Source organism: Anopheles darlingi, chromosome 2 (genome assembly GCF_943734745.1).
Source record: "Anopheles darlingi chromosome 2, idAnoDarlMG_H_01, whole genome shotgun sequence".
Taxonomy (NCBI): domain Eukaryota; kingdom Metazoa; phylum Arthropoda; class Insecta; order Diptera; family Culicidae; genus Anopheles; species Anopheles darlingi.
In genome coordinates this window covers 71,066,057-71,086,252 of record NC_064874.1, presented here as the reverse complement: position 1 = coordinate 71,086,252, position 20,196 = coordinate 71,066,057, and the positions used below count along the sequence as shown (strand labels likewise).

The window sequence follows — 20,196 nt, the reverse complement described above, 5'->3', positions numbered from 1 at the left end:
CGAATGTCTGAGTTGCACAGCAACAACAGCAAACGGCACTTTCCACAAACACACCTTGCGCCCGCTGCTGGTGCGATCGCGAGGGGGAAGCCGAGCCGGTGGTGCTGGTACGATACCATACCAGATTGCGGACCGGATCGTGTCGCGCCGGGCCTGAAGGAATGCACTGACCGGCTTGGTCCTCCAATGCCGTCCTGGAGAGGGGGCGGGTGTGAAACTGGCACAAACCATAGGGTCATACCGGTGGGAGTGTGAAAATGCAGAGCGAGCGGAGGAAGTGCAGGAAAAGCCGTTTCGCTGTATCGCTAGCGTCGGTCGCGCGCTTTCCATCCAATTCGCCATCGTGAGCTCCTAGCGGGCGTGGAGAGGATGCTGCTTCGCTGGGGCTGGAGATCGCCACCAGCCAGCGTTTGCTGATGATCGTTGTGTTGGTACGGCCTTCTATGACCTTGCCCGGCTCCGGCTCGGTCCGTAACGGTCGGGGGAATGCTGGCGGGCTCCCGGGCCCGTGTTCGGACTTCGGCTACAGGAGGCAATCGTGACAGCGCAACGGAATCGCGCGATCGCGCCGCGAGGTCTTTCGCGATCCCGGGGTGCCATTTGAACGGGCGAGTGTGTGTCAGTGTGGGTGCAAAGACAGATCGAAACGTGTTCGTACGTGTTCGTTGTGTGCCTTCCCTCCCAACCATCCACCCGTTGCTGTTGCTGCAGTCATCTGCTGCTGCTGCTGTTGCTGCTCCTTCGGGGAGCGATTTTGCGGTTTTGTGGTGCAGGTCGCATCCGAAAGGGGCGAAACCGGCTGTAGGGCCTTCGCGGGCGGCTTAAAGGCTGAGCGTGATCCAGTCCAACTCGGGCCGGTTCGTGCCTGTTCGAGGCGAGTAAGTCATCGTCTGTTTTTTGAGAGAAAAAAAGAGAGAGAAAGGGATGATAAGTTCCAAAGAAACGCCAATTGTAGATGCTGATGTTGCAGTTTAGATTAAAATAAATAAAATACGAGTAAAATTATAGAACTAAGAGATAAGAGAACAAACGAAATAAAGCGACAACATAATTTTACAAAACTATACGTAGCACAAAGAGTAATCAGAAAAGGAAAGTGAGAAATGGAAACGACGAGATGTAAAACATCTAAGCTGATATTTAAACCATACCAAATCGTAATTAATATACAGATGAATGATTAATCTATGAAAAAGAGAATAGCATTTATGGTAAAGCAATAACACACAAGTGTGCTGTTATAATAATCCAGCAAACAAAACAAGATAAAATGGAACTGGATAAGTTGTAGTAAAGCAAGAGGTAATAGCTTTTGAAAATATTAAAGAACAATCAAAGTGAAATATATTAACATTCAAAAGATCTAACAGAGAAGCTCGAACCTCGAAGACACTTATCAAGCAATGCCGATGATGATTCCAAAAGGCACAACAATGTGGCCGGTTACCACCAGGTGATGCCCGTCGTACGCAATCCAAGTGCAGATGTGTGCCAGCCCAGTTCGTTCGGAACCCGTTTGGTTCGACAGCCGACGACGACCAGCCTCGCGTTGGGGAGGATGGATGGATGGACGATGGATCAGTTCGCCAGGAGAATGGACTCTCGGAGGCTTCCCACGACCCACACAGACACACGCGCTGCTCATAGATAATTTGACAGTTGATCTGGCCCGCGTCGCGCACACCCGTGGGGCTAGTGGCGCCACCCGAGTAATGGTGGCTCCCGAGGCTTTCTCGGGAGGGGCGACCAACACGCAAATCCAGCTTGCTTCGACCAGTGGAAGCCTCCAGATGCTGCCGCTGCCGCTGCTGCTGCTGTTGATGGGTTTGTTGACGTTGCGTAACGTGTCCCTGCGAGTGCTAGAGCGGCTAGGCCACGAGCACCAGCAGCTGCTTCGGTTGCTACAAAACTCCCAGATCACGACCAACGGCGGGCGGGTGGCGCGTAGGCTGATGAGACTAAGATGTTTGAAATATATGTACCATCACTCCCATCGCTGCTGGCGGCTGGCCGCCGCTTAGCGCTTAGCCCATCGTAATCTGAGGAGGAGTAGCACGAAATAGAGAGGGAGTGATAGAGAGATTGTCTGTTTGGGACGCAAACACTTGACCTTTTAACGGGGGGAGCTAGCCACGGCTTCGGATTCTTTCGAAAAGCGAGGCGTAGGTTTCAATTCGTACAGCCTGCTTTTTTATTGCAACTGAATTTGATCGAAGATTGAATTTCATTAAACTTGATATTGAATATTATGCGTGCGCGTGCGTGCGTGCGCAGAAATTGGATCAACGGCAACGTTTGGGGGGGAGATTGTGACACTAGTCCGTACCACGAGCACCCTCGATGACCAACCCGATCGATCCGGTGTGGTTTCGATTTGATGTAATCGCACCGATCGCGCGTCGAGGTGAATGTCACCCAAGGAAACTCCTATTTGACGGGCCGTTTCCCGACTCATTAAAGTGGAGTTGAGATCATTAAATTGCAATAATTGATTGTATCTCTTGTGCCAGCAAATTTCGATAGTTTCCGTAACGGATTTCGCCTTTCGGAATTTGTTGAAAAAAAAAACACACACAGAAAACGCATTCGCCAGAGGGCCGGCCTCTCTCTGCAATTGCTGAGTGCAGTGCCCATGAAATTCCAAGCATTTCAGCGATCGGTAATCCTGTTTTCTACATTCTCAACGTCAGCCCGAAAGCAGACACACATCCTGCTAGTCGTGCAGGCAGATGTTTCCATAATTGAGGACTCTCTCTCTCCCAGTGCTCGCTCCTATCCGGCTCCGGCACCATATGAACACGAAGGTCACAAGGACCACGGGCAAAAAGGGAAACGAAGGATGAAAACATATTGTGACGGTTTGGGAAATAGCTTTGAAATTGTCTGGGGCCGAGGGAAGCAAGGGAAAAGGTCCAAAGAATGGTTAGCATCGGTCGAAACAGGCCTGATGAACATGAAGTCATCGCAGAGCGGTTGGAACTTTCTTTTCGTCCGGGAGTTGCACAAAGGGACGAAGGGAATACATTTGAACCCGTGACTAAACGAGTGATGGATATTGTCTTCAGTTGCGTTTTGAAGCGAATACGAGGGTACCGGTAGGCTCTTTTCGAGGTACATTTGGACCACCTTTTCGGTCCAGGCCAGTTAATGGTAGAGCACTGCGTATCTGTAAGATTAGGCAGCCAGTAAACGGATGTCTAAAATTGTTCATTAATTTCGAGCTAAATTGAGTGAAGTAGTCGGTTATTTAACCAGCAAACTAGTTTCTATGAATCTATCGAATCAAAATGAAATTCGATCAAAGTTTGTCTGGTGTCGTTTCTTGTTTTGTCTACTCTTGATAATTGTGGTTGTTGAGGATTTTGAAACCCGGCCAAAGAAAGCATATTGTTCCGGTCGCGATCATTTGGTAAACAGGAAATGGCCTTCACGTTAGTTAACATTAAGTTGTGCAATGTTTTGACTGCAGTTTTCAATGCTTCCGATCCGGCAATCAACATTACTTAATTGAACACTAATAACAGGGAAATTGGTCTGGAGTAAGGCATTGAACGATAATCCGATATCCGCCTGTGCATCGTATAAATACACCTACTTAAACGGCAGCAAACCAGCGCAGCATAATAAAAGTTTATGCAAATCTAATGATCCACCGCCTCGTCGGTTATTGAAAACACATAAACCTGTCGAATAAAAGACAGAAGAAAGAAGAACCCTAGACGACGCTTAATTGCTTCACGCTCACCGGATCGGAGCCGGAGCCGGAGCCGGGGTAATACTCTGCACTTTTGCCCCCATTCCGCCACGGTTGGGAGCGTCCCGTTTGCCGTAATAACCGCTCCGCAAATCCGCCAAACGCGACCGGAAAGCTCAGAAAAGAAAAATCGTTTAAAAAATATTAAAAAGAAAGAAACTTGTGCCATTTCCTGCCAGACTGGTTCCGCATAACAGCCTGGCTCTGGCCTGCCGTGGATCGCTCCGATGGTAAAACGGTACGCTGCTGCTGCTGCTACTGCTGGTGTATGGCGTCTCCTCTTGTGGCACCAACGATCATTGAGAAGCTCTTCAACGATAGAACACTGATCGAAACGTTCTGAGAGGTGTACAGTTCATTCAGAGAACGGAGGTTCTTCGGAGTTTTTGTTTATTTGAAACAAAATCCCACCAAATCGATCCTCAGCCCGCTGGCCGGGCCTTCTTTTATGGTGGCCGGAAATGGACACCCACCAATGGTCGGGGGCCACGGTTGCCCAGCAACCCTTGCGGGTGTAAACACAGACACCGTGGATCGAAATAACCGTTTTAGAGAATGGAGATCCTCGGTGCGAAGCGAAAAAGGGCACAGCAAAGTACTCCGGGTGATGATCAACGTGAAACGACACGATCACGCATGCAGCATAACAGAAACCAATTCATAAAGAACCAACCTAACCGACGAGAGGAGCGATCAAGGGTTCGTCCGTTCGCTCACCGATGGATGCACGCGGAAGGTCGAACGGATGGGACGGTGGAAGGAGACAAGCAAACGAAGGTACGACGATGGCGATGACGACGAACCCAACGAGCATTTATCTGTGCCACGAGCCTTGGTACAGGAACCGACACGTTTGAACGGGTCGCCGCACCGTACACCGCACACACATACACAGTTAGAGCTACGAATGAATGGGCAAGTGTGTGGATCATCCGCAGCAGCAGCAGCAGAGAACAACAACATGATCTTGTCCTGTCCTGTGTGTAGGGTGCTGGGTTTCCATGCTTCGCTGCTTCGAATGAAGAAACAGCTGGAACCAAGCCCGTCATGATCCAATGTGTTGGTCGAGAAACTGGAACAGTAACAAACGCCAGCAAAAACCGGGGGAACGATGTGGTTTTTTGGGTGACATTTTTCGAAAAAACACGAACAAAAAAAACAACATTCTTATGAAACCCCAGAAGTTGTGCGAAAATCGAAAAATGTAATAACACATCGGGCTGATGGCTCATCGCATCGCATCCCCCTTCGCTGTATAGGGGTATCTATTTTGCACCCCATCCTGTTGTTGCTGTTGCTGTTGCTGTTGCTGCCTCTGTTGGTGTGCGTGCACACGCTGTGTGTCGCGACGAAAAAGGTGCAGGAAAGCAAACAACAAGAACAGCATAAACATCAGCTGGCGCACCACCATTAATGCTTCCCTCGCAGGGGGTGCGAGCGAGAGATGGTTGAGCTGGATCTTCCATCGCACACGCACACAACGATGGCGCTGTGCCCGAACCGGAGGCTCGTTCGGTCGCTCGCTCGCTCGTCGAGATCACTCTCAACTCGCCCTCGAACCAGCAACGACCAGACTCCGTTGACCGGCTACTTGTGCAGAAGAAAAAAACACTAAGCGTAATCCAAGTGACCAGATTGCATCAGAGAGAACGAAGAGTGTGTATCAACCGAAGGACTGTTAATCCAGCCCAAAAGTGTCATCATTCAAAACGAACTAATCACGAGTGGACAAAACGGTGATTTTTCTCGGGTTGCTTCAATCGCGATCACGATCGACGGAAAGACGCGTTTGTGTGCCGCCTATTAGGTACTGGCTAGCGAAGCGCGCGTGAAGGTTGTGTCGTTAGTGGTCGGCAGTGTTCCGCTCCGCTCATCAAAAGGTTAAGCGACGGACGCGCGTTGGGTGGAAATCTAATTGTTGTAGCAATCCACCTCGAGTGTCCCCGTGTCGTTTCGTGCGTGCGTGTGCTCTGGTAGTAGTGGTGTGCAAACGGATGCTCCAAATGATTGCCGTTGCCGTTGTCATCAGTTCCGATTACTCAAACCGTTCGTGTCACCGTTCGTGTTAAGCCGCCATTAAGCGCCACGTTCCGGGCGGCGCCTTCGTATTCGTAGCAAACTTTTCATCGCAGACGACGGTGACGGTCTTAGTAGCCATGGTGCGCAGTCTGTCGCAGTGGACCAAGACACTGAGCTTTCCGGCTCGCATCTCACCGAACCGGAACTCGAAGGATTGCAATGTGAACGTGTTGCCGATAACGCCACCACCGCCACCATCGGTCGTGGCATCGGCGACACCGTCGCGTAACAACAAATCGATCTCCTGTACGACCTCGTCCTCCAGCACGATGTCATCGTCATCGTCCCCCTCTTCCTCGTCGTCATCCTCACCGACACCACCACCCAACGTACCGATCACCGAGATCAGTCAAATCGTAAGTAAAATCGGGTGTCCGTTCGGTTCGTGTATCTGTTCGTGTGTCTGTCTGTCTGTCTGTGTGTTCCGTCCTCGAGAGCATACGGATCCATGGGAATTATGTGCTGCCGCCGGGCCGGGCCGGGATTCGAAAGTAGCCGGCACTTCCTCTCTGAAGAACAGAACGTAGGAGAAGATGGATGGAGGATCGTGAGGCGCACATGCTAATGAGGGGGGAGGGAAGAGTAGTAGTGCCAGTGGTGGTCTGTGCTGCGTTACTGAAGAAGAAGAAGTAGATGCTCCGAAAAAAGCATCAGAAAACAACGAATCCCCCAAGGAGGAGACAGCGCCCTCCCCACCGTCCATTCGCATTCCAATGCCGACCCTGTCCACCTCTCTCACCCTCTAGTCCCGTGGAGGTGGGGTGGGGGAGCAAAGTACGTGTAAATGTTTACACAACTTCATTGAGTCTTCTTTCTACACACAACAAGCTAGCTAGCTAGCTCTCTCTCCCCTTGCCGAGTGTGTTTTTTGTGTGCTCTGTCTGCTTACCAGCAGCAAGCGGCACAAAAGTTGAAGAACCGAGAGAGTGCTGCGTCCGTGTGGCGAGTGTCCCAGGTGGAAAGTGGGAAGTGGCGATCACTGTTTATTTTCAACATTCTTGTAATAATTTCCCCCCGCACAACAGAAGCCAGAGAGGTGGGGGAGCGGTGGCTTGGAGCATGATGGGGAGGTCCCTTGGTGGACTTTCCCGAAGACGTGTTTCCCCTTTCCGCTGGCAGGCGCTGGTAGAGTGCAACATCGTTCCCCGAGAGCGCTTTCCGTGGTTTATGATGTTGTGTGTGTGGCTGGGCTCCTCCTGACACTTCTACTGCCCCCCTCCAACACCGCCCCATGATGGTGATCGCTACGCATGAAGATCCCACTGGTCTGTGCCCCCGGTGCTGGAGTTTTCCACGAACGGGCGCGCGCCTCCCGTGGATTGTTGGGGAGAGAGAGCATTTTTCTTTTTATAACTCCGAGGGCCCAGTGATACTTGGTGTGTTCGTGTGCTCCTCTTTTCCGTGACTTCACTGGGTGTGTTCTGCGTATGTTTTTGTTGGGTTGGAAAGTAGTGGGGCTGGTGGAGCAGAGCACACCGTTCCCTCCGGTCGGTCAAAGGAGAAACAACGACGACGAACAACGCGAAGCACCGGCGGTCCTCCCCGGGCATCGTCACACAGAATGTCCTCTTTCTCTCCCTCTTTCTCTCGTGGGTTCCGAATTGCGGTTATTTTTAGCGACCAACTCCTATCCATCTCCTATGCTCGACGCCGGTTTCCACATGATCATAATTTCCGCCCCACTGTATGACCTCTCCGTGGCGTCCTCAGCAACAGCAGGTCTTGGTTCTGCTTGTCGTGGCTGGAAAAGCTATATTCTCATCGTACCTGGGGGGAGCGGGGGGAGGCCTCCGCTAAGAATGGAGAATGAGAAGCATATGTTGTCCCCCCCGATGGGCGCGATTATGCGGCGATGCGCGCGCGCAGAGAGTCAGTTCCAGTTGGTGCTGGTGCGTTGACAAACCTCATCTCGCTCGGAGTGCGATCATCGGTTTCTTAGTGTGCTCGTCTGTCGTATTATGTGCAGCCAGTTTTGGGTAAATTCGCTGTTATTGTATTACTGTTGTATTGTATTGTATTGTTGTTGAATTTTGCACACGCGTGATCGAACAGCGCGTATAGTGAGAAAAGTAGATCACTCTCCCTGTTCGATAGAAGTTCGATCAACAACACACCAAAGCGGAGCGCGCGCCCCCCAACTGAGAATCCCCTTTTCGAACGCAGCGGCCATACTTTCGCCTGCCGTGTGGCCGGCCACGAGCAGAGGCAGGGATGTGTGAATTCGATTTGTTGTGCTGTGAATTGGGGCCACCATTTTCGCACCCGGCGTAGCAGCAGCAGCAGCAGCAGCAGCAGCAGCAGCATAATCGATTGCATCGATTTGTGCGAAGCGGAAAACGACCCCAAAACAGAGCCAAGGCGCCGGCATAAAAAGGGAAATCTGTCGAGAGAGGCGGCGGGCTGGCGGGCAGGGGTGCGGGCTTGCTCGTTGATCAATGATGCCCGTTGATGATCGATCGTGAAAGTGAAGGAAAATCGAAAGCACCACAAGACGGTGGCGGTAACGGTGGCGGTCGTCCCTCCTGTGGCCAAACACTGTGGCGCGTGCGTACCGCCCAACCCTCATTCGGAAGGTGCGTCCACTGTATTTCCGTTCCGTTCGTCCGTCCGTTCCGGGGGGGAAATATTGGACGCCGTGGACGGACGATGGAATTGGTTGAATTTGATTTTTGAGTGATAGCCATCAAGAGAGAGAGGGGAAGGGAAGGTAGACGAGGGTGGTACCCACACGTGTGCTTCTTGATCGACCGGAGCCCCCCCTAGTTCCCTGGTGCGCCTCGTTCACACCGTTTCACGGGTTCCACCGATTGGCCGGCCAGCGAACGGGGTGGACACGGTGTGTCCCATGGCCTTGGGGTGGAGGTGGTGGTGGTGGCTGATGTGATGTGTTTACAATCTATTTCCTATGCAACTTCCGTTCCTTCAATTCCGTTCCGTGCGTACGTTGGCCTCGAATCAGTGGAAACGGGCAAACGATTGGCTTGTTGCTTGGAAAAAAAATAAAGGGTGGTCGCTAAAAGGAGGAAAGGCCATTTACTTGCTTTTCCGCTGTCCCAGGAGAAATGTAGACAATTTGTCGTTAGATCAGGTACGCGTTTAGAACAAGCGAAGCGAAAGAGTGGCTTGTAGCTCAATCGATAGCGTGACCAAAAGCTATGTCAACCTCCGGTGAGCTCATGTTCGAACCTCAATTCTCACGAAAGTCACTTCTACATTGTGACAATTTGTGTTCTGGATTGAACCGGATCTTTCTCTGTCTGTAATTGTATTGTAACTAATTGTAACTGTAATTGTAACTAATATACCAGTTTGTTGTTGTAACAGCATTCCCGTTCTCTACATTGTTAGCTTCGTATGGAAGGTGTATTTTCTTAAGCCGGCTATTATTGGTCAATATTCCAGGCTACTTAGATATATGCAGCATATTTTCAAGAACTGGAAAACACTTTTCACAGCCGATCCTGAATATGTTAAATAAATCCAAGTAACCTAAATTTTTACCAATAATCGCTTTAAGTTTGAGTTAGTGGTAGAAGGGTGGTTTAATTAACAACATATTTCCATCCATTTCCAATGCTGTCTCGTGTGCACACACACGCACACACACCAACAAACATCGGCTTTCTCAAGCCCTTTTTTTCTGGTGGAAATTTTAAGCCTCGTCGCACCCAATATTGGTTCTCTCCTACCACACCGCGCACCCCTTTCAGCTTAAGGGGGAACACAAGCAGGTCTCGTCCACCATCGCCACCACCATCATTTGGAGGGTTTTGATTGCTTTTCATTGTCCGTATACCCCCCCTTCAATTCTTCTTCGTACCTTTCCCTCTCGATTGAAATCGTTAGATCAAATTGGGTTTTTCTCAAATGTTGATTTTCCCGGGAGGGGGGGAGGAGAGCCTTTCGCCTTTTTGGGCGAGGGTCCAATTTCGCTTTTCCGACACCCCTCCGATCACTAGAGAGCGCACTATTTGATTGAATGGAAAAAGTGAAACCAAATCACTACCACAGCACCAGCACTACTCTAATTCCCCCCTTTGGTCGGTCCGGTGTCGTGTGGAGGTCCCAAAGTAATTGAATGAAGATTTCACGTCTTCCGCCACCACCACTGCCGTATGTATGGAAGCAGTCGGTGCGCTGGTGTGTGGTGTATGATCGTGAAATTATCTCATTAAACCCTTTGGGAAGGGTCTGGCGGAGAAGAAGGTGGTTCACGGGGTGGATCGTTTAATCAATTCTCATTCAGAAGAAGTTGGCCATTCAGCTGCTGCTGCTGCGCTCGATCGATGTATAAACCTTTTTCGTCTCGACGACGGTGAGAGATCGATTTGCGATCGAGCATAGAAGGTAGCAGCAGCAGCAGAAGCAAAGAAGAAGGTCGTCTATAGGAGGGATGGTGTACACGATCGACCGATGATGGTGTGTGGTTTGCGTGTTGCGCGTTTTGCATTGTATTTGCATTGAATGGGTGTCCGCAAATGAAGAAGGGAGGAAAAGAAGGTGGTGCGTTCCGTTTATGCGATGTGCGTTGTCCAGCGCGGTGAGAGAGAAGGCAGAGAGAAGGGTGGAGGTAATGGGTTGGAGCGTTAGATTTTGCGCTAGCGACGACGACGACGACGACGCTGGTGAGAGGTGGTAAGTGATCGTTCTGACCACCATCGGTAATGGATTACCTGCGAGGACAGAGGGGAGGGGGGGTTTATGAGTAAGCAAATTATGCCCACCACCTCACCCTCACCTCATTCTCGTCACTTACCGTGCACAAACACCCATCGGAATGAGGTGAAGGCATTCACAATTCTCTCCCAATTATCTCTGTGTGTGTGTGTGTGTGTGTGTGTGTGTGTGTGTCCCTCTCTAGCTAGAGGCGTATGACACACACTCGTTGGTAGGATGCGTGTGGATCGAATTTATTTGTTTTAAACCTTGGTGGGGCCTCTGGTGAATCCCTTCATCAAACGTGTGGTGGTCATCACGGATCGACAGCCGCGAATGGCGTGCGTGCGCAGGTGTGCTGTTCCGATGGTGGTAGTAAATGCCAGGAAGGTTGATGGTTGGTGGGGTGGTCTAATTGAAGAGAGGGAAGCAGCAGCGTGCGCGCGGGTCTAATGATCGAAAATGCCCGACCTCCTCGTCATCATCACCGTCATTCCAGTTGGCGATAGTCGCGCGACGCGGACACAACACCACACGCATGCTGCCGCGGTCAACCGTGCATGATTTATGGGTTTGGGCATCAAGTCAGCGAGCCGGCCACGGCCAAGTGATCGCACGTCTGTCTGTTGCAACCGGAAGGAGGATGCCAAGAGTGCGTGTGTGTTTGAAACACGGGATAGGGGAAGGTAAGGAACTCTAAACATCACCAGCAGCACGATGGACGCCAGCGAGCGTTCCAGTCCGATCCGTCCATTCCATTCCGCTCGGCGATGAAAGGCGATGATAACGAACAACATGCCCGCGAAGAACCGCCATATTGGCCACGGGGATGATGCGTGTGTGTAGGAAAGAAATTGGATGACGATCGCGATCGGTCATCGTCGTCAGTCCGCTCCGGTCGCTGTCTGGTCATAAATGCTGCTGCTGCCCTTGATGAGCGGTGAAGTGGAAGCGGAAAAGTTCATCATTATGCTCCTGCTGGTGCCAGGTTGATGTTGCTTTTTTTTTTTTGGTGAAACTAATTTCGGTGTCCTCTGTCTCTGTGCTTCTCCTGATCATCCTCCCCGTGATCGTTCCCGATGTGGGGGGAGAGAGGTTGATGCCAGAGTTTTCAAATCGCACAAACCGCAGACCAGTGGGTTGTAATGTTGCGACACACGGCACGGGGTGGAACACCAAAACCGTTGTCAATCCAGCTAGTTTTCCAACAGAAACGCCAACGAGTGAAACAGCTTGCCGCGTGCTCGTGTTGTTGGTGCTGCTGGTAGGAAACTTCCTCCCCGGAACGGCCGGAACGGGATCTTTCGAAAAAAGAGAAAATGGTGGTGGGTCTGGCATATGTGGTGTGCCCCATCATCACGCATCACCGCGTCCATACGCGCGTATGTATCTTCAAATGCTGTTCCGCGAGAACTCGCCAAGCGCACCAGTAGACATAGTTGTCGCGAAGCGAAGGAAGGAAGGGCAAGAAGGGCAGGGAAATTGGTGCGAATTGTGCGAGAAGTTTTAAAAATAAACCTTTGTATCCGTATTGCTCTGTTTGTTTGCTGCTGCCGCCACTGCCACCGCCGCCACCAATGAGCAACATATTTATGTGCGTTTGGTGGTGCGCTGTGTCTGGAGGTGCCAAGAACGATCGCCCCCTCCATGCCAATATTTACCAGCGCGCCAGAACATGCCATGTGTTAAGGGAGCAAGAGACAGAGAGAGAGAGCAGCGCGCTCGTGGCAAAAGGGGTCAGCCTGCCGGGGGGGTCTACAGGGGCCTGTGAAAACCCCCCTTAAAATCGCTCCACTAAGCATATTTTTTGCCTGTCCCACATACGCTGGAAGAAGCTTCGAGCATATTATATTGAGGTATCCGGTGAGGGCCCCGTCGCCAGCTGAGCAAAAAAGTTAAATAAATACGCGAGCCCCCCTTCCCCACCATGGTGCTCCCGGGTGCGCGACCGATATGGCGATCGAGCCGCAATTTCCGGCGTGTCCGTCCGTCCGTCCAGCGGATGACGACGATCACGATGACGGGCACGATGATGATCGTGCACGCCACGACCCCTTGTCAGACGGGGAGAGACCAACAGGCAAGGTCACGGGGGAGCAAGAGAAGGGGGGGGGGGGGTTATATCAACCGTCACCTGGGGACTTCTCAAAAGCTTCCATTTCCGTTGACCTCCCGTTGCAAATTGAAAACGACGACGCTATCCAGAGAGGAGGGACTAGAGTCCGAAATCCGCCAGCATTGTTGTGTTTTTTTCTTCTTTGCGAGGTCCGAGGTCGAGTATCGAAGCAACCTTTTGTGCGCGCTCGGTGAGCTTATGCGTACACGCGCCTACTTTGCTGATTGGTTTCTTGGCTGCCGTTGCTGCTGCTGCACACGACGTAACAAATCATTGCTCCACACGACGTAACAAATCGATTAGAGTCACCTCGACTCGTCCATATCGGGTTGAATAGAGCTCAGGAGGAGGCTGGCTAGTAGCTGACGGTGTTGTTGCTGTTGTTGACGACAACAGGCTCGCTTACTGTGGTGCGGCTGCGGAATCTGTAACGAGGCTAACGTGTGTGTGCGCTCGCGCTCGCGCGCCTTCTGTACGTTATGTGTATGGCATTCGTCGTGGCCACACTATTTTCCCACATAAATCGCGTGGTTTCCTCCTTAGGGGCCGCGCGGTGTCGCCTCGTCGCGGTGCGGCCCCACTGGAATGCACGGACTGGGGACTGTGTTTGCTCGCGTTCGCTATCGTAGAGTAGGCCGCGTCTCTGGTGTGTGGTGGACAACGCGCGTAGAAAGCAAACTTCAGCGCGAACCGACCCCGTGGCGTGTTTACTGATGACAAACACACCACCACCGGACGGGAGGCACTAGGTCGCGGTTGTGTCGTTTGTGGCTCAAATCTGCACACCTTCTCCTCGTTCGTTCTTCTCCTGCATCGTGGCTAGTGTATCTCAGACGACGTTAACCGTGGTAGTGTAGTGGTCTCTGTCCTGTGGTCTGTTGTGATAATGGTCCGTGGAATGAAAAACGGTGCTGCTACTGGTGTGCCGCGCACGATCTCTTATCTCGCGTGGCGATCGAGCCTAGGAGGCCGCCGGACGCCGCGCATGGTTTGCTGGTGTGTCATATGTGGCGTCAAGGCAGCTAGCCAGCTAGCCGGCACATTGACCGACACTTCCTGGCGACGATAAGACGAGCGATTGAGCCGCAAACATCTGGTCCCCATTCTGTATGCGCCACAATCACCACCAACAGCAGCAGCAGCAGCAGCAGCAGCAGCAGCAGCAGCAGCAGCAGCATAAGGCAGAAGAGGGGTGGTTCTTCCCTTAGATTGATCGATAGGGACTGATCGATGGCACGTAGAGTTGATTGGTTCTCCGGGGGTGCGCAATGCCAGCTATCGGCCCCAAAATGATGCTAATAACCGGCCTTTCGGGAGTAGGGGATTTTTGGGTAAATATTATGGTCCGTTATCTCGGTCCCGAAACACACAAACTCGCCTCCTTCACCCTTATCACCTCCCATTACCTGGGAGCGTGATTGAGCTCTTCCGGATCGGTTTTTACATATAGCCCTCCTCAGCGGGTTGGTGTCAGAAGAGGTTAAGTGTTACAGCGGCACCACCTCACCCACCCACCATCCAGGGATGAATTGAACAGAAAAACAAATTCAACGCAACCCAGAAAGAGCAGGAAAAAGGGAGAAATGGTCGGCCAAAGCCCCCCGGCCGCCGGCCGCCTGCTGGAAGGCGGAAGTTGCCTTTTTGGCTTCGAAAAGGCTTCTTTCCACCAGCACACAACACCACCACCCCGACACCATCGAAGTAGCCATCGCCGCGAAAGAACCGAGAGCGAGTGTTTTTTTTGTGGAGCCAGGCCAAACACGTACTTTCCGATGATATTCCGTTTTGATTTCCGGTTTGTGGGAAGACGATGGAGGAACGCCAGCGAACCGGCAGAAGCAGTTGTGTGCGCGTTTGGTGTTTTGGAATTGATTTCCTTCTTAGCGTCGTAAGCAGCGAAAGGAGCGGGGATTTGAAGGGGGGTTCCTCTCTCTCTATCTGTTCGTCTTCTTCTAGTCCGTCTGGTCGGTGGTGAATGTTTAGTGACACAACCGCGCACCGTTTTATGCTCCAACCGTATTAATGTTCTTTTCTCTCTCTCTCTTTTTCTTCTCTCTTCACACAGATCTATCCCGACCCGGAGTCCGAGAAGGCCATTATGGGCTCATTGGTATTCTGTATTCATCACAAGCAAGGCTGCAAATGGTCCGACGAGTTGAGGAAGCTAAAGGTGATTATCATTGACGTGAAAAGGGGGGGGGGGGGGGGTCAATGGGGAAGAAGAGGCAGGATAGATGAACCAAGAGAGGTTCCAAAGAGCTTTCGCGATGCCAAAACGAAAGCATCTGCAGCGCCCCGACGATGATCTTCGCGGTCATTCGTACTGCTCTTTCTCTCCAAGACGTTGCTGTGCCACAGGCTGGGGGAAAGGAATGAAAGTGCATGATCCTCCACCCCGCACACACACACTGTCTAGTGGCTAGGTCACCAGCAGCAGCAGCAGCATCTCCATCGCGATCGCGAGTGGAGCAAACAAGAATCAACTTTTACTTATCCCCCGTCATCGAGCTGCTGGTGCTGTTCCAACACACCGACTTGTCGTCGCGGTTCGCGTTTCGGTGTCTAATGGCTGCGGTTGGTGTGGAGTTTTGTGAGATCGTTTTTTTTTCTACGTCTTTTTTGCTTGCTTTTCATCTCCACGATCACCGCGCTCCGCCCAAGTGCGCAGGCGGCGGCGGTGGCTGCGACGGCCTTTAGGAGGTCGTACAGGCGGCCGCCGAACAGGTTTCCCACCTCTCGCACACGATCTCACGAGTGTTGAGAGTGGTACGCAAAGCGCACGATCCCCTTCAGTACCTAGCTTTAATTAATCTCATTTTTCTTGTACAAATCCTGCCGCGCTACTGCGGCCTACGCACCATTCTCCATGTCATTACGTTCGTCGTTCATAAATGCCTTCACTAAAGAGAGAGAGATCCCCAATGAATTAGTCAATACCTGAGTTACATGCACCGGCATAAAACACAATGTACTAATACGCGGCTTTCTTCTACCCCGGACAGGCTCATCTGAATACGTGCAAACACGATGCCATCCAGTGCCCGAACAAGTGCGGTTCGCAGATCCCGCGCGTCATGATGACGGACCATCTGGCGTTCACCTGCATCCTGCGGCGTGCCATCTGCGAGTTCTGTAACGTCGAGTTTACGGGGCTGGGACTGGAGGAGCACGCCGGCACCTGTACCGCCGAACCGATCTACTGCGAGTCCAAGTGTGGTACGCGCGTGCTACGCGGCCGCATGTCGATCCACCGTGCCAAAGACTGTGCCAAGCGGTTACGCCGCTGCCCGCACTGTAGCCGTGAGTTCAGTGCCGATACAATGGCCGCCCATGGTGCGACATGTCCGCGCAGTCCCGTACCCTGTCCGCAGCGCTGCGACGTAGGTCCGTTTGCCCGGGCTGACCTGGAGGCCCATCTGCGGGACGAATGCAAGGCGCTGACGGTACCCTGTACGTTCAAGGAGGCTGGTTGCCGCTTCAAGGGACCGCGCCATCTACTGGAGGCTCACCTGGAGGCGAACACATCGGCGCACCTGTCGCTTATGGTGGCTCTCTCGGGACGACAGGGTCAGCAGATCAACATGCTGAAGAGTGCGATGGCCAAGCTGAGCATTAACTATACCGGTACGCTGCTGTGGAAGATCAGCGATTGGTCGGTGAAGATGCAGGAAGCGCGCACGAAGGATGGACTCGAGCTGGTGTCACCACCGTTCTACACCAGCCAGTATGGTTACAAGCTGCAGGCATCGATGTTCCTGAATGGCAATGGACCCGGCGAGGGCACGCACGTGTCCGTTTACATTAAGGTGCTCCCGGGCGAGTACGATGCTCTGCTCAAGTGGCCTTTCTCGCACTCCGTTACCTTTACGCTGTTCGAGCAGGGTACACTGGGTAGTGGAGGCTGCGGTGGTGGCCAGGGTGGTGTCGCTGAATCCTTCGTACCGGATCCCACGTGGGAGAACTTCCAGCGACCGTCGACGGAGCCGGATGCGCTTGGATTTGGTTTTCCGCGCTTCGTGTCGCATGAACTGCTTGGCCGGCGTCCGTTCGTGCGGGATGATACCGTGTTCCTGCGCGTCAAGGTTGATCCTAGCAAAATTGTGGCCGTGTAAAAGCGGCGGGACCGTGGATGAATAGTGACCAGAGCTCCTGTTCCGGAGACGAATTGTAAATAGCATTCGATTGCGCACAAAATCGAAATCCCAGAATCCCGTTTCAATTGTACATACATCCTTCACATCCTGCGCTACTCACGATATTCCTAAACCCCGAAATCATGCCCCTCTCCCTTTATCATTCGATCGTATGCAGACTCTCCGGTCGGAGAGACGATCACGATCACGTGATTGAGCTACGGTGGAGGGGCAGCGGCATCATCATATCACGTGCGTCGCTTTCTGTTTCGTTTCGAAATGCGTAAACGGAACGGGGAAGAGCTTCCGCGTGCCCAGAGAGTCCCTCGATGGGCGTTTTTGTACATGACCACACACTACGCAACCATAAATACATGTAAGAAGGCCTGTTTGTGTGTTCTCGGTGCCATCGGTATGTGGGCACGGCTGTGCTGCCCACGCGCACGTACACCGTAAACACAAGGCACACAAACAATACAACGAAAATCAGCTTCGAAATCTCATTGTAGGCTTGTAAGGACTGAGCCAAGCGTCTTCGCACGACGTGGAACCACATCTTTAGCATAAGATTCCGTATATTTCGTAGGCGAGATAGGCTTTAGAGGGAACACAAACGCACATTCGGCGATGATATGAGGAGTAGTGAGGTTTGGCAATCCATACAAGGCAATGATAAAAAGAGAGGAAGATGACCATTAAGGATCGCAAAACGGAAATGTTTGAATTCAAGCTCATTATACTGGACAATCAATGCGGATATACAAAATGGCGACGACTCGTGTAGTCGGGTTTGTCCGCAAACACGGAAGGCTTGGAGTTAGGTGCCTTACCATCCAAGAAGGACGAGTTCGTCCTCTTTTACCTGAACTCTGCAAGCAACGCTGTGGAAACAAGGAAGAGCTTCGTATTGTAGTAATCCTCACATAGCAACGCCTTTTCTTTCGATTCGAGTCATTAGATTGTAAGGCTAATAACCCTGCCGGCAGGCTGCTCCTCTAGGGCATTTAACATTATTATTCCTGAAACCATTTACTCGTCCTGAAGAACTGCAAAACCTTATGTAATACTGCTTAGTTTCTTAGTTGGTCGGGCTTTTGTCCGCTATTTTTTTGTTTTCTGTCTTTTTTGTTTTATTTTCATCCGTTCGGAAACGGGCGGCACTGCACAAAGGGATAGTGGGGATAGGTCCTGCGTACATCCACGTAAGGAACCACTCACATAACCCAGGTCCGTTTCATTAGCTAGAAAACCATCTCATTTGCATACTAAGAACCTCATATTCACTGACGAGTGCGCGCATGCACCGCTGCGTTTCGGCGCAGTGGAAAGACATATGCAGAGCGCGCGTTTAGAGATTTAATTTAAATAACATTCTTAGCCGTAAGCCTGGGATACGATTAAGAGTAACGAGATAGACCCACAGCCAGCCAACGAACTTATACCTAGGGGTGCGTTTGGGGAGTGTTTCTGTTATTTTGTAGCTGTAAAAATAGGGAATGTAAGCAAATGACGAAATACAACCGAAATGTAAGCAGTCGACTGAATTTATGGAAAAATCATAAAATTATGCGTATTGTTCTTATTGCGTGTCGGAAAGAATATCACATCGATAGTGTCTACGAATTCGTTATTTCCGGATGCGAATCATCGTTTTAACCTTCTGTCGAAATAGGAACAGGATCGCTGAAAGGAAAACCTTGGTTTTTTATTTTTATCGAAATCATATTACAAGACGATTGAATAAATTGACTTTATTTGTTGAATAACTAAATTGACTTTTGCTATTTTATTAAACTAGAATTACCGATTACCTACAGATTACCTTGATATGTTAAACCAATTATCAACTGTAATATCCTACTATCTCGATCTGCACAATACAATTTGCTTAAACAAATATGTGGTAAGACAGAAATAGAACTTGTGTTTTTTGAACTAATGCTCTAATTAAGCTAAATGTAGCCAGCTTGATTCTTGACTGAACTAAATTGAAACCTTCGCTAGTTTTAGAAACGGTGTTGACAAAGTAAGTAGTTTTTTTTTAAGTTTGTTTTAGTGTCCCTTGGGACGAGTTGGAGATGGTTTGGAGACTGATAGTAATATAATAAATATCGAAAATGAATATTACATATCTAGTTGGTATGATTTGGAGCAGCTTTTACTTACGATCCTTCCTGCTGCTCACCAAGGTCTTGAGGCGAGCGAGCTGCTTAAACCTACGGAACTAGAGTTGACACCTGAGCCGGAACCTCCTAAACCGCTCGCACCACCGAGCCCACTCGAGCTGATCTGCTGATTGGCACTGGTGAGGCCACTAGAGCTACCCAAGCTGAACGAATGTGCTGTGATGTTCGATCGCAGGGCCTTCTTGGTTTGTTCAATGCGCGACAGATAATCCATCGCGTGCGGCAACAGCGGTTGAATGGTGTGCAGCTCAAACACGGTCACATTCTCCAGCGGCACCGTATGAGCCCCTTCGCTGGTCAGAAACGTTTCCACCAAAGAGCGCAGTTTTGCACAGCGAACATCGTAGATATCTTTGATCAGCGTTTTGATCACCTCCGACGAAGGAACATCCTCGGGGGCCGTAGTAAGAATCAGCTTGGCCTCCACCATATAGTTTGAGCTTGGCATCTTGGTGAAGGTGCTGAAAACGGAACTATTCTTTAAAAACTATTACCGATCACGCAACCGATGACTATACATACGCCTCGCGCTTTTCCGCCTCCTTGATGTCCTCCAGCAGATCGATGTCCATCCAGTTCGGGGCGATAATTCGGCACTTCTGCTGTTGCCGCAGATGGATTGCCAACCAGAGTGGCACGTACAACGGGGTGCCGCCGCGGAACGGTTCGATAGTACCCGATATGAGATAGATCGAATCATGATTAAAGTTCGGAATCACACCAACCATCGAGTTTTCACCAATAAATTCCAATTCTACCGGCTCCATCTGAGGGGTTGCGTTGTGAAAAAGGCCGGGAAAAACGTAGAATTCAGCGGGAAAGAAAAGGTTTCGTGTTTTTTGGAAGGTGTGTTTTGATTCGAAAATTGCGCGCTTTTCTTGCTGTCTTTTGACAGCACGGTAAGGGACAGATCTACCGTTTTGCTAATAATTTCAAATGAATATTGAATTTAAATAAGAAAACCATTTAATTTTACTGTTTCGTTTGAGGAACGTGCTTCACGGTAGCAAAATTCGTTTAAGTGTTTTTATTTTAACGAAATAAAAACTGAGAAGAGATTGGCTGGTTAAGTTTTAGGCACGATAAAATCTTGCGGTTTATCCGGCCAAAATCGTTTGACAGATTGCGTGCGGCCAATCCAAAACAAATAAACACTTGTTGTGCAAAAACTCTGAATTTTATGTATTTTTGAGGCAAAGAGAGGTTTTAATTTAGTAAAAAGTGTACAGAATAGAATCCAAAGTGATGTCCGACCCGAAGGAGATGCAAACG

The 20,196-nt window shown here is 50.7% G+C and overlaps 3 protein-coding genes across 4 annotated transcripts in view; 2 read left to right on the top strand and 1 right to left on the bottom strand.

Annotated features, from left to right (window-relative positions):
- The window catches only part of LOC125950788 (TNF receptor-associated factor 4), a 37,281-nt gene extending 18,987 nt beyond the window's left edge, over positions 1-18,294 (top strand). The window contains exons 1-3 of one of the 2 annotated variants that reach the window (XM_049679083.1): positions 5,224-6,189; positions 14,671-14,775; positions 15,608-18,294. In XM_049679083.1, coding sequence (XP_049535040.1) covers positions 5,911-6,189; positions 14,671-14,775; positions 15,608-16,717 — 1,494 coding nt within the window. In that variant the 5' untranslated portion in view covers positions 5,224-5,910 and the 3' untranslated portion in view covers positions 16,718-18,294. Of the gene's footprint in view, positions 1-5,223; positions 6,190-14,670; positions 14,776-15,607 lie in introns of those variants that run through there. The other variant, XM_049679084.1, reaches the window with a different exon arrangement.
- A 271-nt stretch (positions 18,295-18,565) lies between these two features.
- LOC125950810 (probable DNA replication complex GINS protein PSF2) lies at positions 18,566-19,772 on the bottom strand. The gene is made up of 2 exons (XM_049679128.1): positions 19,447-19,772; positions 18,566-19,385 (listed from the first exon to the last, which is right to left on the bottom strand). The coding sequence occupies exons 1-2, from the start codon at positions 19,689-19,691 to the stop codon at positions 18,920-18,922; spliced, it is 711 nt and encodes a 236-aa protein (XP_049535085.1). The 5' UTR covers positions 19,692-19,772; the 3' UTR covers positions 18,566-18,919.
- Positions 19,773-20,062: 290 nt separating this feature from the next.
- LOC125950812 (RWD domain-containing protein 4) overlaps positions 20,063-20,196 on the top strand; it is a 1,629-nt gene continuing 1,495 nt past the window's right edge. Inside the window, exon 1 of the mRNA XM_049679130.1 lies at positions 20,063-20,196. This exon is cut by the window's right edge and continues 81 nt beyond it. Within this exon, the coding sequence (XP_049535087.1) occupies positions 20,170-20,196 (27 nt within the window). The 5' untranslated portion in view covers positions 20,063-20,169.